General features: G+C 38.3%; 1 protein-coding gene across 3 annotated transcripts in view; it reads right to left on the bottom strand.

Annotated features, from left to right (window-relative positions):
• LOC140255337 (uncharacterized oxidoreductase ZK1290.5-like) overlaps nucleotides 1-17,413 on the bottom strand; it is a 39,379-nt gene that overhangs the window by 10,834 nt on the left and 11,132 nt on the right. For all 3 annotated transcript variants that reach the window (XR_011904452.1, XM_072342807.1, XM_072342806.1), the window contains exons 3-4: nucleotides 14,885-14,986; nucleotides 4,727-4,818 (exon numbers count right to left, since the gene is read on the bottom strand). Coding sequence is in view for 2 of the 3 variants with exons in the window: in XM_072342807.1 (XP_072198908.1) it covers nucleotides 4,727-4,818; nucleotides 14,885-14,986 (194 nt within the window). In the remaining variant the exon portion in view is untranslated. The remainder of the gene's footprint in view (nucleotides 1-4,726; nucleotides 4,819-14,884; nucleotides 14,987-17,413) is intronic.

Raw genomic sequence — 17,413 nt, 5'->3', positions numbered from 1 at the left:
TTGATAAATGAAAATATTTTTGCCCTTTTGCTTTAAAAATGTAACATGGGTGAATTCACTTCTTATGAGACATACATGGAAGCAATTAGTTTTGGAAGATGCGTGAATGATATAAATGCACTCCAAACATTTTGCCATTAACTGGCACAACAGGTTGCTACGTACTTCACGTTCACCCTAGAAACAAGGTATTTGGAGCAGTTATCTTCCTTACCTGCAGTTGGACTCGTACTCCTGTTCTGATCAGTGTTTGAGAAATACATGCAAATGCACATTGGGAGAAAGGTCATTTTTATGGGCGATTAGATAATACCTTCTCTTCCTCAAAAACTCCCTTAATTACTACTTGACTAATGATCTTTTTTGAGTTGCACAGGCAAGGGGAGGAGGTGGAGCCTGGACTGCATTTGCAAGACACAAACCAGAAGAATTTGTCTAGGATGAGGGCCTGACCTCTGAAGCAGTGTGTCGGCATAGACTATAAAGGGAAAATCCTGTATGCCATGAGTGGTGTCACCAACAACATACGGAGGAAGGAGTCGTGCTGCGGAATGAACTGTGCAGGAGACCCTTGGTAGGAAGGAAGATCACAAACTGCCAAGAAGCAGTTAAGAGAAGAAAAGTATCAAGCTACAAGGGCAGCTACTGGAATGAAAAGTGATTAGAAAGTAAGAATCTTAAGTCACTTTCTGGTTTTTAATGACAGACAAAACCAAGCCTTCATAATAGTAGTTCCTTACTCCTTTTACTTAAAAAAAGAAAAGTGTCACAGCTTATACATTGTAAGAAACATACCTTCCTCTGCACTCAGATGGAAATGGGTGGCGCTGGCTTTTGAATAATAAAATACATGATCATGTGATGTGGCTTTGGCTCAGCAGCCGTCACCACTGCTCCAGTGATCCAATTCTTGCGCATTTGGAAGAAAAGTACCCTCCTGAACGACTAACTCAACACGTGGAATCTGGAAAGTTTCTTCTGCCATAAAAGGGACAAATGAACATATCCTGTTTCTCATCTTTAGTACATGTTGTCTTTTCAGACAACAATAGGCAGAACAATAGGCTGGCGGTCATTCAATATGCGCTAAGAAAAAACCGTGCCTCTGGAAGGCTGGGCTGAGTCAGCCTAACGCTGCTATGATCTAAATTACTAGGTGGACTCGGGAACAAGGTTCAAGCAGCAGACACATCCATGTCTTCAACCTTTGATGTTTCTTGACCTTTGAGTAGCCTTTGTATTTCATGTTTATATTTAAGAGACTGGTGTTTAGGTCATACAGTTATTCACTTGTTTGCAGCTGAGCCGACTAGAAAATATTCTCATCGTTTATTACACAAAACTGAGGGGGGAAGAAAAAGAATGAGCAAGAAGCTCCTTTCAAAACACTGATTAACAAAACCCAAAGCAAGCCTTATCTACTAGTTCTTTATGCAACTGATCTATAAGAATCAACATCTTAGAGCAACACCAAGTACTCTCCCAGGTAAGTATCATCTTACACTGATAATTAGATACAGATATACAGCAGCTTCCAATGCATTAACACACCATGACTATTGGGATCTAGTAGAAATCTTAAGTACTGTCTAGAGGGTGTATTACTCAGTTATTTAAACAGAAATAAGCATTTTTAGAGAGGTTCTTTGCACTAAGTGCAATAAATAGTACAGCCTTGAAAATATTAAATAAATACATACATTTTCTGCTACAATAAATTCTGAAAAACCTGAAGCATCTCTATAGCATCAGGTGAGTTATTGAGCGCTTATTACTAATACACACGCAGTCAAAATATGGGTTCAAAGCAGTACAGTTCCAAGCTGTACCTTAACGTTTAAAACAATAACAGCATGTTGAGGCGTTCCCTGTTTCTCAAGTAGGCTGTACAGCAACAACAAGCTCCTGCATGGGAACATTTTACTTCTTGCCTTTCACTGAAGAGGCTTCCGCATTTCATGCACTGAATTTTGTCACACTCTGTTGTGTACTGATAGGAGCAAGCATTTTTCTTCTTATAAGTATGACTATAATATCCAAACGCATAAAATGAAATAATTAGTTTTGTTTCATTTTGGGCTTTTTCTTTTACTTTTATTTTATTTCTGGAAGATTCCAGCAGCATGTGAATGCAAGGCACCAGCATCCTGAGCCAGAGGAGACATAGGGTGGGGGGCCAGCATGTGCTTCCCCTCCAAATAATAATTCCTACTTCCTGGCCTGCCCCACCCTTGCTATTTCAGTCACCAAACTTCTCAGGCGAGGGTTAGAGAAAGATCTTGATCTATTTTAGCATTGTGCCCTGAGTGATTTGAGTGTATATTCCGTCATAATTAATAAAAGAGTTTGCAGTTCACGTTACTGAACCCTTCACAGCTGCTATTTGGTCAGCCACCAAATCTTCATTGCAGTCACGCTGCAACGGGAGAAAAGTTAAGCCTAACAGCAATCCTGATGCAGGGACCTACACCCTCAGTAGGGGCCACGTGACAGTACACAACCCTTAACTCATTGCACCCTGCTGCAGATGTTTTCATGTGGATCTTTTCCTGCACCTGGATTTCAACCAGCCTCTCAGGCAGAATGCATAGAATCAGAATTACTTTTCCTCTAAAAAAGTGAAATTTCAGCCCAGAATTGAGTTTTCTTCATAAATGAACAGTTCAAGCGAGTTTATAATACAAAGGCCAGAAAATCATAGAATCAATTCCTAAAATGAGTGTCTACCTTGTACCAATTTACATACTATGGCTTAATATCAATAGTGACATTAACAACAGTATTTAAGCATTTCTGGGGTCACTCCACAGCTGTCTGAACTTCAATAGAAGTAAAAAAACCAACAAAACAACTGATGAGAAGCAGCACTGCTTACAACTCAACTGGTATAACAGAAACGCTGCTTACCACCTGCTGCATAAAGACAGCAAAATCAAACACAGAACTTGATTTCTCCTGTCTTCCAACTCGCCTTTTCACACACAAATCATTTCCAGTTTTAATACCGCAAGAACTGTGAGAATTGCACAAACATCCGAAGTTTTTTACGATAATTTCTAATAGTTGATAGGAGTGATTTTCCTTCATTCACATCTTAAATATTTAGAATTTCAATATCACCATTGCTTGCAAATGTTCTGTATTTAGAAATAAGTTCACTGAAAGAGTAGGCTATCTTATGCATGCATGCAGCAAAATTCTTTGGTATCACAAACACTAGGCAATAATGATGGGAATTAATGATGGCACTGCCATTTTCAATTTGAATTTAGGAATTCATTAGTTACTTCTATAGCGCTTCAGTAATCCCTTCATCAGACTCAGCAACTGAAGTTCCAACACCGAGCAAGGAGCAGCATTAAATATTCTTTTGAAGATTCCCATAGCCCTGACAATCGATGCTATAACGAAAGCGTCAGAAGTGGAGCAGATTGCAGCAGTACAGACACGTTTTATTTGGAAGCGCTGTGCACCACCTTAAGAAATGAATACTTAAATACAGAGGGAGGAATGGGACAGACATGGGCACAGACACACAGACTCTCAACACTAATCTTTCAGAACCACCATTGTTTCAACTTGTTGTCTCTTCTTTCAGCCTCAAAAGACCCCATCAAAAAGACATCAGGAAGTGACTTCTCTGTTAGCACTACCAGCACAATGAGATTAGTAACACTGACATTGTGGGTAAGAGGAAATTTGCAAACCTATTCCATAATTACACACTTTAATTCCAAGCGATTTAGTGGGACACTGCAAAGCTACCCTTAGTTAACACAGTAACAACTTCTGCCAAACTCCACAGTAAGGTTTGAAGAGGTATATTTCTGAAGAGATAACCCAGCTGAACTTAGCCAAACCTATCTATTCTTAAGCAGGCACAACCTGCCTGTCTGAGACATATTTCAATGCTTTATTTTGAATAACTTATGCATTTTCCTTCTTTTTAAGTACATTTTACGCTACTCACGATTGTCCTTTAATAGCCTTTTGTCAAGTGAACAACAAAAAAACCAAAGGTGTTATGTTCTGTCACACTCTGAACAATCTTTTTATACCTGTTTCCAACTTTGCACCACAGAAACCTGCCAAAAAACATCAACACCTCTGAAAAGGAAAAAGTGTGTGTCTGCACCTCAGCCACTCCAGTCTGCAGTTCTACGTTAGCAGAAGCACACTTTCACTAGCAGCAGGCGGTAGGAATTGGAGCAGCTGTCAGCGTCCTGGAAGTTTGCTTGTATGGAGGTGACAATTTAGTGCATCTCCACAATAAGGGCAGAGCAAATGCACCAGCACAATTGCACGGATACAGGATCAACTCAGTGTTGCTTACAGCAACTAAACTTAGTATTCAAGCACACGATCTCCAAAACCTCATTTACTCTGAAGACACTAAATGTGCAAAGATACTTAATTTTTTTTTATTATTTTTTTTCCCTAAACTGTTTTATCATCAAAAGCTGATGCACTGACCATTTGTTTAGGACTTAAAACCGGACAAGTAGCCTGGGAGAACATGGGGAAATGAAACGATGAAGAATTTTTTCCCCCCACTTCAAAACACCTTCCTGAGTGGTTTCCAATGCACGTATAGAAATGAAAGAGAGGAAATTGCAGGAGTAAGGCTAGATGTGTTTAGTCTTCCAGGCACCAGGATGGGGAGGAGTGGGTCATTAACCCAAAACCAAAGCTAGATATTTAAATCTACTTCTATTTCTCCACTCACCTGATTAACATGTGGGGTAACCGCACAGTCTTCCTGTAGTTGCTCAAGATGACTGATAAGAAAATTGCTTACGCCAATTGATCTACACACACCTAACAAGAGAAACAGAAAAAAAAAGGTTTGGGGATGATTCTGCTTGGGAGGATTACTTGAAATACATCGCTTTCAAAAGACAAAACTGTTTTGCACAAATCATTTCTGTATAATGAAACACTGCAACGTAACACGGAAAATCACCACCAAAATGTAGTTTGACAGCATTATCTGAAAGCATGATTCTGTCAAAGTCACACTAGGAAATCATTTTGTAATCTAAACACACTGGAAACTCCCCAGTGTATAAAAACTCTGGGTTAAATTCTGGGAAAGGCCACTGCAGTATAAGCAAAGAACAATTGGATCTCACCAGAATGAAAAGAAGGAAATGGTGTTCTGAGCAGCTTGCCAAAACTAAAGAAAAGTGGAACATTTTGCAGAAGACTAATAAGGTGTGAGCAACAAAACACAAGGACACGCAGTTCAAATGAACTACACAACCCTGCTTTTATTTCTACTAGCTTATTACTGAGATGTTACGTAAAACTCAGAATACAAACTTGCAGTAGTATCTAACAAGAACCAAGAAGTTAAAGAGTGTAGGATGTAGAATGCGTTTTAGAACAGCTAGGTCTCTCCACCTGACGTGCCAAGCAAAATAAAATGGCATATGAGTGCTATGAAGGCTTTTTTCTCAATAAACCTTAAATGTGCACGCATGTGAATTAAGTGTTGACAGTTCTGAAGTCAGACATCTTCCTTCAAACCATAGGTACAATAAAGTACAACTCCCAGTACAGGCCTGCCACCACACTTCAAACCTGTCTATTCTATGGCATGTTGGTCTTCTTGCACTAAACACAGCTCATAGGGAAACCATGTGCAGCCAGGCTAGCAGCACTTTAATCAGGCTGCACGTTCTACAGACTATTAATCAGACTCAATTCCTTAGTAAATGAACTTTGAATTTACTGACTGGATTCACATTTGAATCTGCAACTCTGCAGAAGGAAAGTCTGCCTCGAGTTGCGTGCACACAGCAGTCCAATCCAGCACTTCTCCCAGCCAATTCTATACAACGTACAGCACGTCTTTATGTCCTCTTGCATACTATGCAAGCATGTCCTCTTGCATACAAATATCTGTTGCCAAAAAAAGAAAGGAATTAAGCCAAAAATTACAGTCATTGGCTAACCTCTGACACTTATGTGACAGAAGTGATTTCTGGACCCAAATTCTCTTTATTTTGCAGTTAGAATTGCCCTGTCTTGGGGTCAGCAGGGAGGCATAGAGTTGCCTTGATATGGAAGTTCACATATGGCAACAAAAAAAGCAACTATTAATGTAACTGAAATGTGGGAATACATCAAAAAGGAAGAATTTTGCTTGATCCAAAATAAAGTTAATGAAAACATTGCTAAAGCCCTTAAAAATTAAAGTTTGTGCTACCCCTTAAAAAGGCTGGTAATTTGACTGTGTTGTTGGCACGTATTTCAGCAGGGGAAGCAGACAGTCTACACAGCACCAATACTGTATGTAATCTGCCAGAAGGAGATGACCCAAGCCTTTGATTTCTACTGACAAACTACCCTGCAGTGCCAACACTAATAAAGTATTTAGACAGAGAAGTGAGGAAAACATTTCCATTTTTAACACAATGGTGAGCCAAAAACATTATACACTATTGTTGAAAGCTAAGGAGTTAAAAAAAACATGCTGTTAATTTGCCCTTAAGCATAAAGCTTTTATTTCAGGCAGAATTAAAACGAAAAATGACTTAGATAAAAGATGAAAGTTCTCATTAAACCTGCCCGTTCCCACAGAAATAAATCAATAAATGATCACCTTTTCTCTTTTTCTTACTGTATTTTTGAAGATGTTTTGCTTCTAGCAGATTCCAAGTAGGAGATGTTAAAGCCTGCCCTATATTCTCCTTGCATTCACTGGTAGGAAGTTTTTGGTTGGAATTCCCACCAAGAAATTTTATATCAGCTACGCTTTGTTTGAAATCTTAGCTACGTTTACTAAAACCAGTATTAAGACATTCCCGTGTTTAGTGATGTTGCAAAGGCTGAACTCAAAGTTGCCAAGAAAAACGAATATTTTCCCATGGAACAGAAAAATAATGATTAGAATTGTCAAGTTTTTGTGGAAACAGCACGATTTAACACCTCTTTAAAGGGTTAACAATTGAACCATTTCATTTTTATTAAATCTAGCTATTTTGTTTTGGTAAAATTAGAACCCTTCATTTCAACTTCATTGCTTTGGTATTGGTTACAGCCTTATACACAAAAATTGAAGTGCTTTACCTTTGATATTAAATTACAAAATAAAATGCAATAAATATGAAAACTTAAAGTCTGACTGTATTTAAAACCTTATTTCAATGCACACAGGAAGCATGAATTTGAAACAGCGAAATGTCCTGAAAAATAGAAAGTCCAGATTTCAATCAACAACCAATAGATTCCTCTTCAGAGAACTGTTCCCATCCACTTTTGCCATAGACTGTCCAAACCTGGGAAAGACTGCTTCAGAGTACAAGATTATAGAGAATTATATATATTATATAATCCAGCACTTGCCACCTATATTGCCACAGTGTTACTCCTAGTCCTTCTATTAGAGTGGTTCACAAGTAGTTGTGTTAAGCTTAAAACATTTTTAAAGGCAACCTATAAAGAGACAGGATATTTTTTCCTTTTACTTAGCATAACATCAGCTCAGGCAGAGTTCTATGGACACAAAGCAAGTTCCACACCAATATGCAAAGGAATTTCTTCACAGTGAGGGTGATGGAGCACTGGAACAGCCTTGCAGCACTCAAGTATGGATACACAGTCTTGGCATCGCAACACTGTTTAATGCAATAGTTAGCCCTATCTTTACCCAAGAACTTTTATCAAGCCTCTAAATACTCCCTGTAAAATGAGCTGTACAAAGTTGAGGTCAAAAAGGTTGTTTAAATTAAAAATAAAATGGATACTGGATCTGCAGAACCAATTTCCCCCCCTCTTCCCCACTCTCTACATCAGCCAGACACAGAAGGCTGGCCTAATTGCATACAGGAAGATTGTGGCAAAAGTGATGAGAAGACCCATTTCCTATCCATCACAACGGTACAGGAGCATTACCAGCCTTGAAGCAACTTGCCTGCTACTACAACTCCATGTTGCAGATCACCTCAGATCACCACAGTCAATTAAGCTGCATAATGCAGCAGTGCCAGCTAAATGCATTTTCAGTCTCCAACTCTGGCTGCTCATCCTCATCATTACAGTGCAACATCTACTTAGTTACACCGACATGTTTTTTTTCCTCGAATTCCGTTACACACCAAGTTACACTAAAAAACGCTGCCAAAGGCTGCCTGGTTGTCTTCAAAACTGAATCAATTCCCTTGATGTATATTTCCCTCTCTTGTGCCAGTTCTAAGCATGTAGAATCATACTCTGAGGAAAAGCCAGCTTTAAAAAAAAAAAGCCTGAAAATATGTTTTTATATTGAGAGCATCTCAAAGCATCTGTTAAAAGCAGCTGCTCATGAACAGATGGGCAGACAGAGCAAGTAAAAGCAACTTGGTACAGAAAGAACCCCTTAAGGCAATATTGTCACCACATGCCATGCTGTGAAGATGTGATCAGAATTACCAGCAACTCAGCTGAATACTTAATAGCCATCACACTGTGTACATCCTTCAAATGAGCACTCTGAAAGTAGCATGAGCACAACATAAATTCTAAACAGTTTCCCTGTGGCTATGAAGGCACAGTTTCCTAAGCTGGGATACTGTGGGGACTTCCACATTGGAGAGGATAATGGTTCCCAACAGATATAAATCAGAACAAACTGACTCATGTCAATAAAATAACACTGATTTATAGTAGCCTGGAGTCCACTACCCTGGATTTAGTGTTCAACATTTGCACAGCAGACGAGCAATACCTTTAGCCCCAAATAATGTATATTACTTCTTCAGACAAGGACCCTCCATTAAAATGTATTTCAACACTGCCATCCTAAATTTATCAAACATAGGCTTATATGTACTAATAGAATACAAATATATTGCAATAAAACATGAAACAAAAGTCTGAGGGCTTATTTTTGCACTTAGAATTGCACGTGAAACATTACGAAGAAGAGCAAAATGTAACAAAGGAGAGCAGACATTTGTGGAAATTTAGATTCCTTCCCGCTTTCACATCTGCATCACAATGCCTGATTTGATGGCAATTTCTTATTAAAATGCTGCACATTAGGAAGACTTCTTTGGGATTTTTAACATACAAATGTGTTGTCATTTCTTTTTGTATGTCTTTTATTGCAGTCTTATCTGATCAACAGGGTGTGGTGCGACCAACAGCAACCGCAACCACCTTCAAACCATGAAAACACATCTCTGAACTGTCTCAGACAACAACAAGCCCAGAGACATCTTTATCTGTGCAAAGAGAATGCAGTTCATAGCGTGAATTATGTCTTGCTAAGTAAATCACTTACTTACTAAAAACATGACTGCAACTTGCACTCCCTTCCATATGATTCCTACCAGCATGAACATTTGTAAAACAAATATTTGTCAAACTGGAACACAAGTGCATGTGAATTGTCAGTTGTTGATCAATTGATGATATCAGCATAGATAGAAAATTATTTTTCAGTAAAATAAAAGCATAATACCATCTAGGAATTGGTGTACTAAAAATCTGTGCCACCTACACAAAAATGTATTTGGTTTCCTTACCTCCCACCCATATCTTTAAGAAATGATAGATAGTGGAGAAGGAAAAAATGAAGACTGCACTGGTCTGTGACCACAAAGGAAAAGGACATGAACATTATTAAGGTTGACTCGATTTCTTCTCTCACTTGGAATTAGGTGGAACAACTTTTTTTCCTCAGTTGCACTTCAATGCTAGGCTTATGTCACTTGCTTCAAATCATATGCAATTACTACTAAAACTAAGAAACAGAATAATTATTTTAAAGCATATCTGTTTAATACAGACATATTAAAGCATTAAGGAATTCCTGATGCAAGCACGAATATCTCAGTAAACAGAAGCTTCACTTCTTAAACGAGATCCTTAAACAGATAAGGAAAAAACAAGTTGTAGAGAAATGGCATTGCCAATTACAGTCAAAAACTGGCTAGAGATTCTCATTCTTCCCGGTATTTTTAGATGGAGGGACAAGTAATCATGTGCATGTGTGCACGAAAAGTTTTGAAGATGATGGGCTAACCACAATGCCAAAATCAAGGTCATTAAAGACACTGCATATGGAAAGGGTTATTTTGCTAGAAACAGACCAATTACCAGTGAGCATACATAATGACTATTCATGATGTCAAAGCAGTTTGCCCACACTGCTTTCATCTGCTAGCAGACAAATGATGCCTATACAGGAATGTTGCAGTTGTCAAGGGAATGTTTGACTCAATGTATGTATCTTGGAATGGGTTCTGTAGGCAGTCTGGCCTCTGTCCTGAGGAATCAGAGAGGATAATTCCACAAAATGATTATGTACGAGACCACAGAAATTCAAACCATAGCCTTGACATTACAAGAATCCTAGCTGACTTCAGCTGTTAGGACAGGAAGACCCAGTTATTACACACAAATGTCTCACTTACCAAAATAAGGTTTCTTTCTGCACTCTTCCTCAGACTGCTACCCCATAGTCTTAAAAGAAAAGATCTATGAGGCCGGCTGAACAAAGACATGTCTAGAATTCTGTTTCTCAGTACTGCAGTACACACATGCAGATTGGATTATTTTCACTTTGCCCTTATGACATACAACAACAGTTGACTGCTCCCATGAAATATCTCCAAACTGGAGAAGATTAGCAAATCACCATACTTAAAAATAAATATATATATATGTGTGTGTATAGATATGTGTGTGTTTTTCTATACACACAGCAATTCAGAAAAACAGTAAAGAAAATAGGTATTATCCCACCATCGTTTGTTCCTAGTTGACAGGTTAAAGAAGCTGCAACAATTGTTCAGTGGAACTTGCTGTGACTCCTCAGGATTAGCAAGCCCAGGTGCCGAGTTCTGATCCCTACTTACTCTAGAGCTATTACTAAGCTACTGCTTACTCCAAGAGACAGCACAGTTCTTAACCTGAATATGAGTACCTCATGAATGAGGCACTGTTTTAACTCATTAACACGATGACTAACAGTTCTAATACATTCCACATATGGTTTAGGGAAATACATGTAAAATTAATAAATCTTGGTTCTTGATACAGAATTCAAGTTTTCAAGTTTTGTAAGCTATCCTAAATACGTACCCACTTTCACCGACCACGACTGGAGCACATATTTCCCTGTAAAGCTGCTATGAGAAAAGAGCAAATCTCATCACTGAAATGTGGTTATACAACATAATACTTAAAATAATAATAATAATAATTAAATAAAAAATAGCCAACTAAAAGCATAGCCTCACCTTGTTTGTAGGGAAGAAATGCTAAAGAAATGCATAAAATATAGAATAACAAGGAAGAGATGATGTTAGGACCATTAACAGACTCTAAGAAACATACTGAAGGATTTAGTCAGCAGAAAATACAATATTTGGTCTGCCACAGACTCTACAGCCCCAATAAACCAAAAAAAAACCCCACAAGATCGACCACAATTCAGACTCAACCCAAAGGGACTTAAAAACCTGAAGCTGGTAAAACCTGCATCTGTCATAGACTCCCTTATAAAACCTCATAAAAATCACCTGGGACTCTGGGAAAGCTTATTTACCCTGAGGTGAAATTGTAAGACAATTGCTCAGCTGCATTAGGCTGCTGGACAGTGGATCCAAGCACAGTGGAGAGAGTGCTAAACACTTCCTTTTGAGTGCGTCTCTGAGTCCCCAGCCTTGAGGCAGTAAATAGATTCCATTTAGTTTGCAAAATGCTACAATACTGGATCCAAGGAGCACTTGCCAAAACTGTAGTACTGTAGCCAACCAGCTAGAAAGTGTAACCAGACAAATACTAACAAACACCACTCAGATTCTTTCCTATTTTAAGTTGTTCGTATCAGGTTAAAAATACAATCAGGACAGGTGACTCTTTTTAAAGAATGATAACCATCAATTTGATTAAATACAAGAAGGAGGTTCTTAAAAACAAGGACAATGTTAAGCCACAGGGGAACTTCTGATAGAAAACAAAAGAGATCTCTCTCTTCTGCCACCCAAACCCGTCGCTTCCTAGTTATGAGAAGCTTCTGATGTTACAGCTCAACCTCAAACTCTCCTTAAGGGAATACAAAGCACTACGAGGCACTGAAAAAGATAAGGATGCCTACGTGTTTCAGTGCAAGCACATCTACCAGTTTACAGATCCATTTCCATTGGCACACTCTGCATTCAAATAACAACAAACTTGTTGTTTCTTTTTTCAGCCAGAACTATTTGGGAGTTTTCTAAAGTTGGACTTGTTCTAATCTGAGGAATTTTGCTTAACTTTTCATTCAAGTTTTCTGTTCCCTGAAGTGTTTATTCAGATACTATTGAAAATCTCTTAGCGTGTCGCAGGTAAGTGGAATTTTGTAGAATAAACATCAACCTGGACTTATACAGAGGCTGAAAGAATAAGATTTTCTAATTTCTGCATTCAAACTATCTGTGAATACAAAGAAGTCATTAAAGAAGATAGTTTTACCTCAGCTGGACCAAAGACTTTGGTCAACATTGAGATCTTTCATTGTCTTACAAGTCTCTTGCAGATATGCATTATTTATTATGAATAATAATTATATTCATTATTAATCCCATAATACAAACCCGTTTTTCCACAGTGAACTGTGTTTAAAGTCACTGCATTTTCAGAAACCCCCAAGTGTGGATAGAGCTAGCTGCTAAACCCAGAACTAAGCTGAATAACTTCCATCTTCCCTTTGTGAATGGACTGAGGAATACTATTCATTTTTAAACAGACAATCCTTAAACCTGAATTTTTTATTTCCTACTGTTGTTTTGCTTCATTTGAGCCTCCAGTACAAATACCCTAAAGTAACAATACAGCAAACAGGAACCAATGACTACCTGCACCAAGGCCGCATTCAGTGAAAATGAAAAACTCACCCTTTGGCCTAAAAAACTTTTTCCCCTCTAGATAAAGACTTTCTTTTTCTCCTCAAGTAAGGATTTTGACCAAGTCATACATCCAATTTGTACTGAGGCTAACACGTTACTCACATAACACGCAGCAAGTCACAAAGATATGCAGTAATCGTTCAGTCTTTAACTGAAAGTCTAGTGGTTAACCATGCAAACAAGTTATTTAACATTTTCCTCAGGAATCATTGCATTTCCATCTCCAGAGTGGTTGACTTTCGCATATCATTTTAGTAATTGTTGCTGGTTATGGTCAGAACATGCAGAGTCTGCACACCCCTTAACACAGAACTGCGTAGGCTAGCATTCAAAGGCACTTGATAGAATCAGACTAACAAATCATCTACAAGTGAGGGCAAATTCACCTAAGGTAAAGAAGACGATGAGAGTTGGAATACTTCAGTTTGAATGAGTGAATCATGAGCCTACAGAATTAGATTAAGAAAACAGTAGTGCAAAGTGTCAAAGAAATGTATCTGCAAAATAAATAAGTAAATAAATACAACCACAGTATCTGTAAAGAGATACTATGTGTAGGAACAAAAAATGAAAAAGGAATTCCTGCTCTTCATGTGAGGTCAGTAACAGTATTACCAGTACCTTACTGAAGATCACTAAATAGCTCAAAATCTGCTGCATTAGAAAGACATTAAATATATATATATATATATACATACACACAAAACCAGAATGAAGAGATCAGGATAGGAATAATAACAGCAAGTGAAAATACAGCCTAGTTGCAGCCGATCAGGATGGCATATCCAGGCACAAATGACATCACAAAGCACTTTTCAATGGGAGAGCAAAGTAACCTGCTGAATGATCCAATGAATGATCCAGTCCATCTTTGGACTTAAGTCACTGATGCCCTGAAACACAAGGCTGGTTTTGATGGAGTATTTCTTTCAAAACTAGATGTTGTAATCCCTTACACAGCAGAAAATACTTTTTGCAACTTCCCCATGCTTAATATAAAAAGCAGAAACCAAAGATGTATCAAAGATAACTTACTTTTGTGCTACCAAACACAGAGCAAAAGCACCTCAAGGGCTGAAGTGTGACAAAATGGGTTTGTTTATTACTCAGATAAAACTGATAAAAGACATACAGCATGCAATTGCAGGCTGTATGGGCAACACTCTACTGCTACAATAACCATTTCAGCATATGAACTGGCAAACAGAATTCTTCAGGCAGTCCACATAAATTCTTTGATGATCTAAACATGGTGGGATCACGCTACCTTAGAACTGCACGACAGGGCCTTCTTTTATATTGTTTCTAAATATGCTGTTCTTACTTCTGGAGCAAAATCCTCCCCTCAAATCTAAGTGATAAACTTTGTTTGGGGTGGTTCACTCTTTGCATCGATATGAGCACTGCCGTGCACCAAAGCAACATATTGACAGATACCTGAACTTGAGAGAACAGCTCCCTCCTCTGAAAGCTTTTGAAAAAGTTAGATGCAAAGAACTGACAGTTTGATATTTGTTCCTACCCTATCCTGCTTGTTCTGTTGACACTCCCTGAAACACAAACAGTTCAATAAAGTCGTATAATAACAAGAGAAAGTGCGAAATGACATCCTAAAATAAGCTTTCAAAGATCAAAAGGAAGTGAAACTTGGTAGAGTGATTTATAATGACAACAGAGGAGGCTACTACAAAGACATTCTGCTGTAACATATACATTTCATCGTTATCTGTAGACATTTTCAGGGAAGTATGCACATCATTAATCTCACAGGTAGAATTTGGGATCATATTACTTAAGAGCAACACAGAACACTCTTAGTTTACCAGAACACTAATGCTGCAATTTTCAAAGAGGTTGAAATAACTGACACGCTCTAATATCATCCAAACACGAGCACACAGCTCAAATGATTTTTTTTTTTAAACACTTTTTATTACAATTTCCCACAGCCTAAAACACACCTTCATTCCTTCTGCAAAGACAACTTTTTGTTATTACATTACCTTTCTCATAAAGCTCCTCCATTGCTCTCCAGGTTTCAGCTCGGACCTCCCGATTGCTTCTACCTGGAACATGGGTATCAGGCCAGTGGATCAAATAAAGATCTGGAAAAGAAACGGGATCCAAGTCTTCAAAAAAGGTCAAATCACATGAAGCAGCACCTTCCTTCCACAAAGGCACCTCACATACTGGTATCAAAACACAACTCCATGATCATTACTGCCTACATCCGTTCAATTTTAATAAATTAAATCATACAAAATTGTATTAGTAAATAAAGGTGGCAGAAGTTGTACTTTTGCTTCAGGCTTAGGTCACTGTAACCAGAATTTCATGGTCATGTTCGTATAAGCTTTCAACTTACCACAGGTCCACTTTAAAGGGATTTTGGTCACTAGTTAAGTAAGACTTGACTACAACTGAAGAGCTATGAGTCTTTAAGTTCAGAGAAGATAAATACTCAGCATGCAATGTTGGCATCATCCCATGACATCCCACTGCACAAAGAGTGGGGATGATTTACCTTACCTCAGATACACAGGGTCAAACAGTCTTTCTGCCAGTCATGCACTAACCACCACAGCATGGCTAGATATGGAAGAACAGCAGAAAATAATGTACCTTGCAATAGGCAACAGATCTGCCACTGTGTTTGAGTAAACTAAGCATAGCTATTTAAAATGAGGATCTAGGTCTTCCACTGCAAGACAGAAAACCTTCCATAACACCTCTGGACCATTAAGAACAAGAAGCACCTCACAAACCAAACTGTACTATTTCACCTTCACTCATACACACATTCCCAACTGCACCCACACACTTTCTTCTGCTGAAGGTATTTCTTCCCCCAGGGATTACAAGAACACAAACATTCTAATTTCAGAGGCATGAAATTAGTTCATAATAATGATCAAAACAGCTTAATATTTCATCTTGCATAGCTATCACTGGCCATTGTTAATTACAAATTACATTTTTGCTGAGGATGACGTGGACATAAACTTAATTTTGCTTTGTTGTAGAGGGATAGATTAAGAAATACTTTGAGGTCTCTTCCAATTATGTTCTTAATAACCCTAACTCAAAATTATAAGTAGTGATTCACAGTATCAAGATGCACTTAAGAAAATCACAATCAACTCCTGTATTTACCAGCTTTTTAAAGCATCCTTTGAAGACAATTAAGTAGTGTGGTGGTAAATGAGGGCCTAAATGAGGGTTCAAATGTCAAAACACAGCTGCAGGAAAACTAACATTCATATGAGAACAGCTTTCACACATTTAAAACAGAGTGGTTTTTAGCTCCTTAGTGGTTGTGGTACCTACAGTCAACACGGTTTCTATTAACGCAGAAGTAAAGGGACTTTTCACATTTAAAGGCCAACAGCATGCAGAAATTCAAGACTACGATTCTATTCAAACAGCTAATACTATATATATGTATAGATAATGATCAGCATGAAGCAGCCTCTAAAACATTCTGTATTAATTCATGATCTGAATTGGGTGTATTGTCATCACTAGGATGCAAGAAATTGTCGAGACATTGCACCAAATGTGCTGACACAACCAAGATTTGTCCAGTTCCAGCTGTGGATCTGCAATAAGTTAAGTTGGGTTGAATCTGGCAGAATCAGAACAGGCACAAGGAAAAAAAATTGTTTATGAACTCAGTAACCCACAAATCACATTCAAGAAGATACTTCGGAGGTTTGATCTAAATCCCAAGGAAGGCACATTGCTGCTGCCAAACCCACAAGATTTGCTGCCATTTCTTATTGGTTTACTGTGACTGCTAGTTGGAGCACTGCATTTAGAAAACACAAAAAGAATCTCTGTTATAACCAATGCCCACAAATGAAAAAAAAAAGTATATCCAGCTTCTCATGGATATTTAATCTAGTGATTCAAATAAGAACACTGCTTTCCTAATACCACGTGCCCAAAAGTGTCTATCAGAAAAGTTTTGTAACAGTATTTACATGGAACACTTTATCTTAAAAAGCAGTGACTGCCTCCCATCAGTTTCACACATCTAGCCCTTAGCACTATATTACTCCTTGGTGTAGCCTGCATGGACACTCAAGGACATCAGCGGAGCTTTCCTTGAGTCAAAGACCTTTGCTGCACAGTTGGCTGCCAGGCTCCTACAGCTTTTCCTTTGCAGTCCTCTGAAGGTCTGCAAACAAAGGTGCAACTTCACAGACACCTTACCTAGAACCTTGCAAGTTAGAACCAAGTATTCCTATGGAGATGCTGTGAATACATATTTGGTTTGCATACGATGAAATCAGGAAATCTGGAGAACTGAACCCTAAAGCAAGATGCTTTTCACAAACCCACAAAACACACTGTGCCTTGTACCTCCCATAAGGGTCTACTTCGCCAGCATGTCTGGCACAGAATGTAGAACTCAGCTGCAGATCAGGTTGCATAATAAATATTCTGCCTTCCCATCCCTTTTGTAAAGGTCACCATCCTCACCGACAGATCCGTGAATTGCACGCAAAGCATTTCCTAACTCATCACAG

Source organism: Excalfactoria chinensis, chromosome 8, assembly GCF_039878825.1.
Source record: "Excalfactoria chinensis isolate bCotChi1 chromosome 8, bCotChi1.hap2, whole genome shotgun sequence".
Classification (NCBI taxonomy): domain Eukaryota; kingdom Metazoa; phylum Chordata; class Aves; order Galliformes; family Phasianidae; genus Excalfactoria; species Excalfactoria chinensis.
The sequence above is the reverse complement of the archived record's forward strand: the minus strand, read 5'-3'. Positions and strand labels throughout refer to the sequence as shown.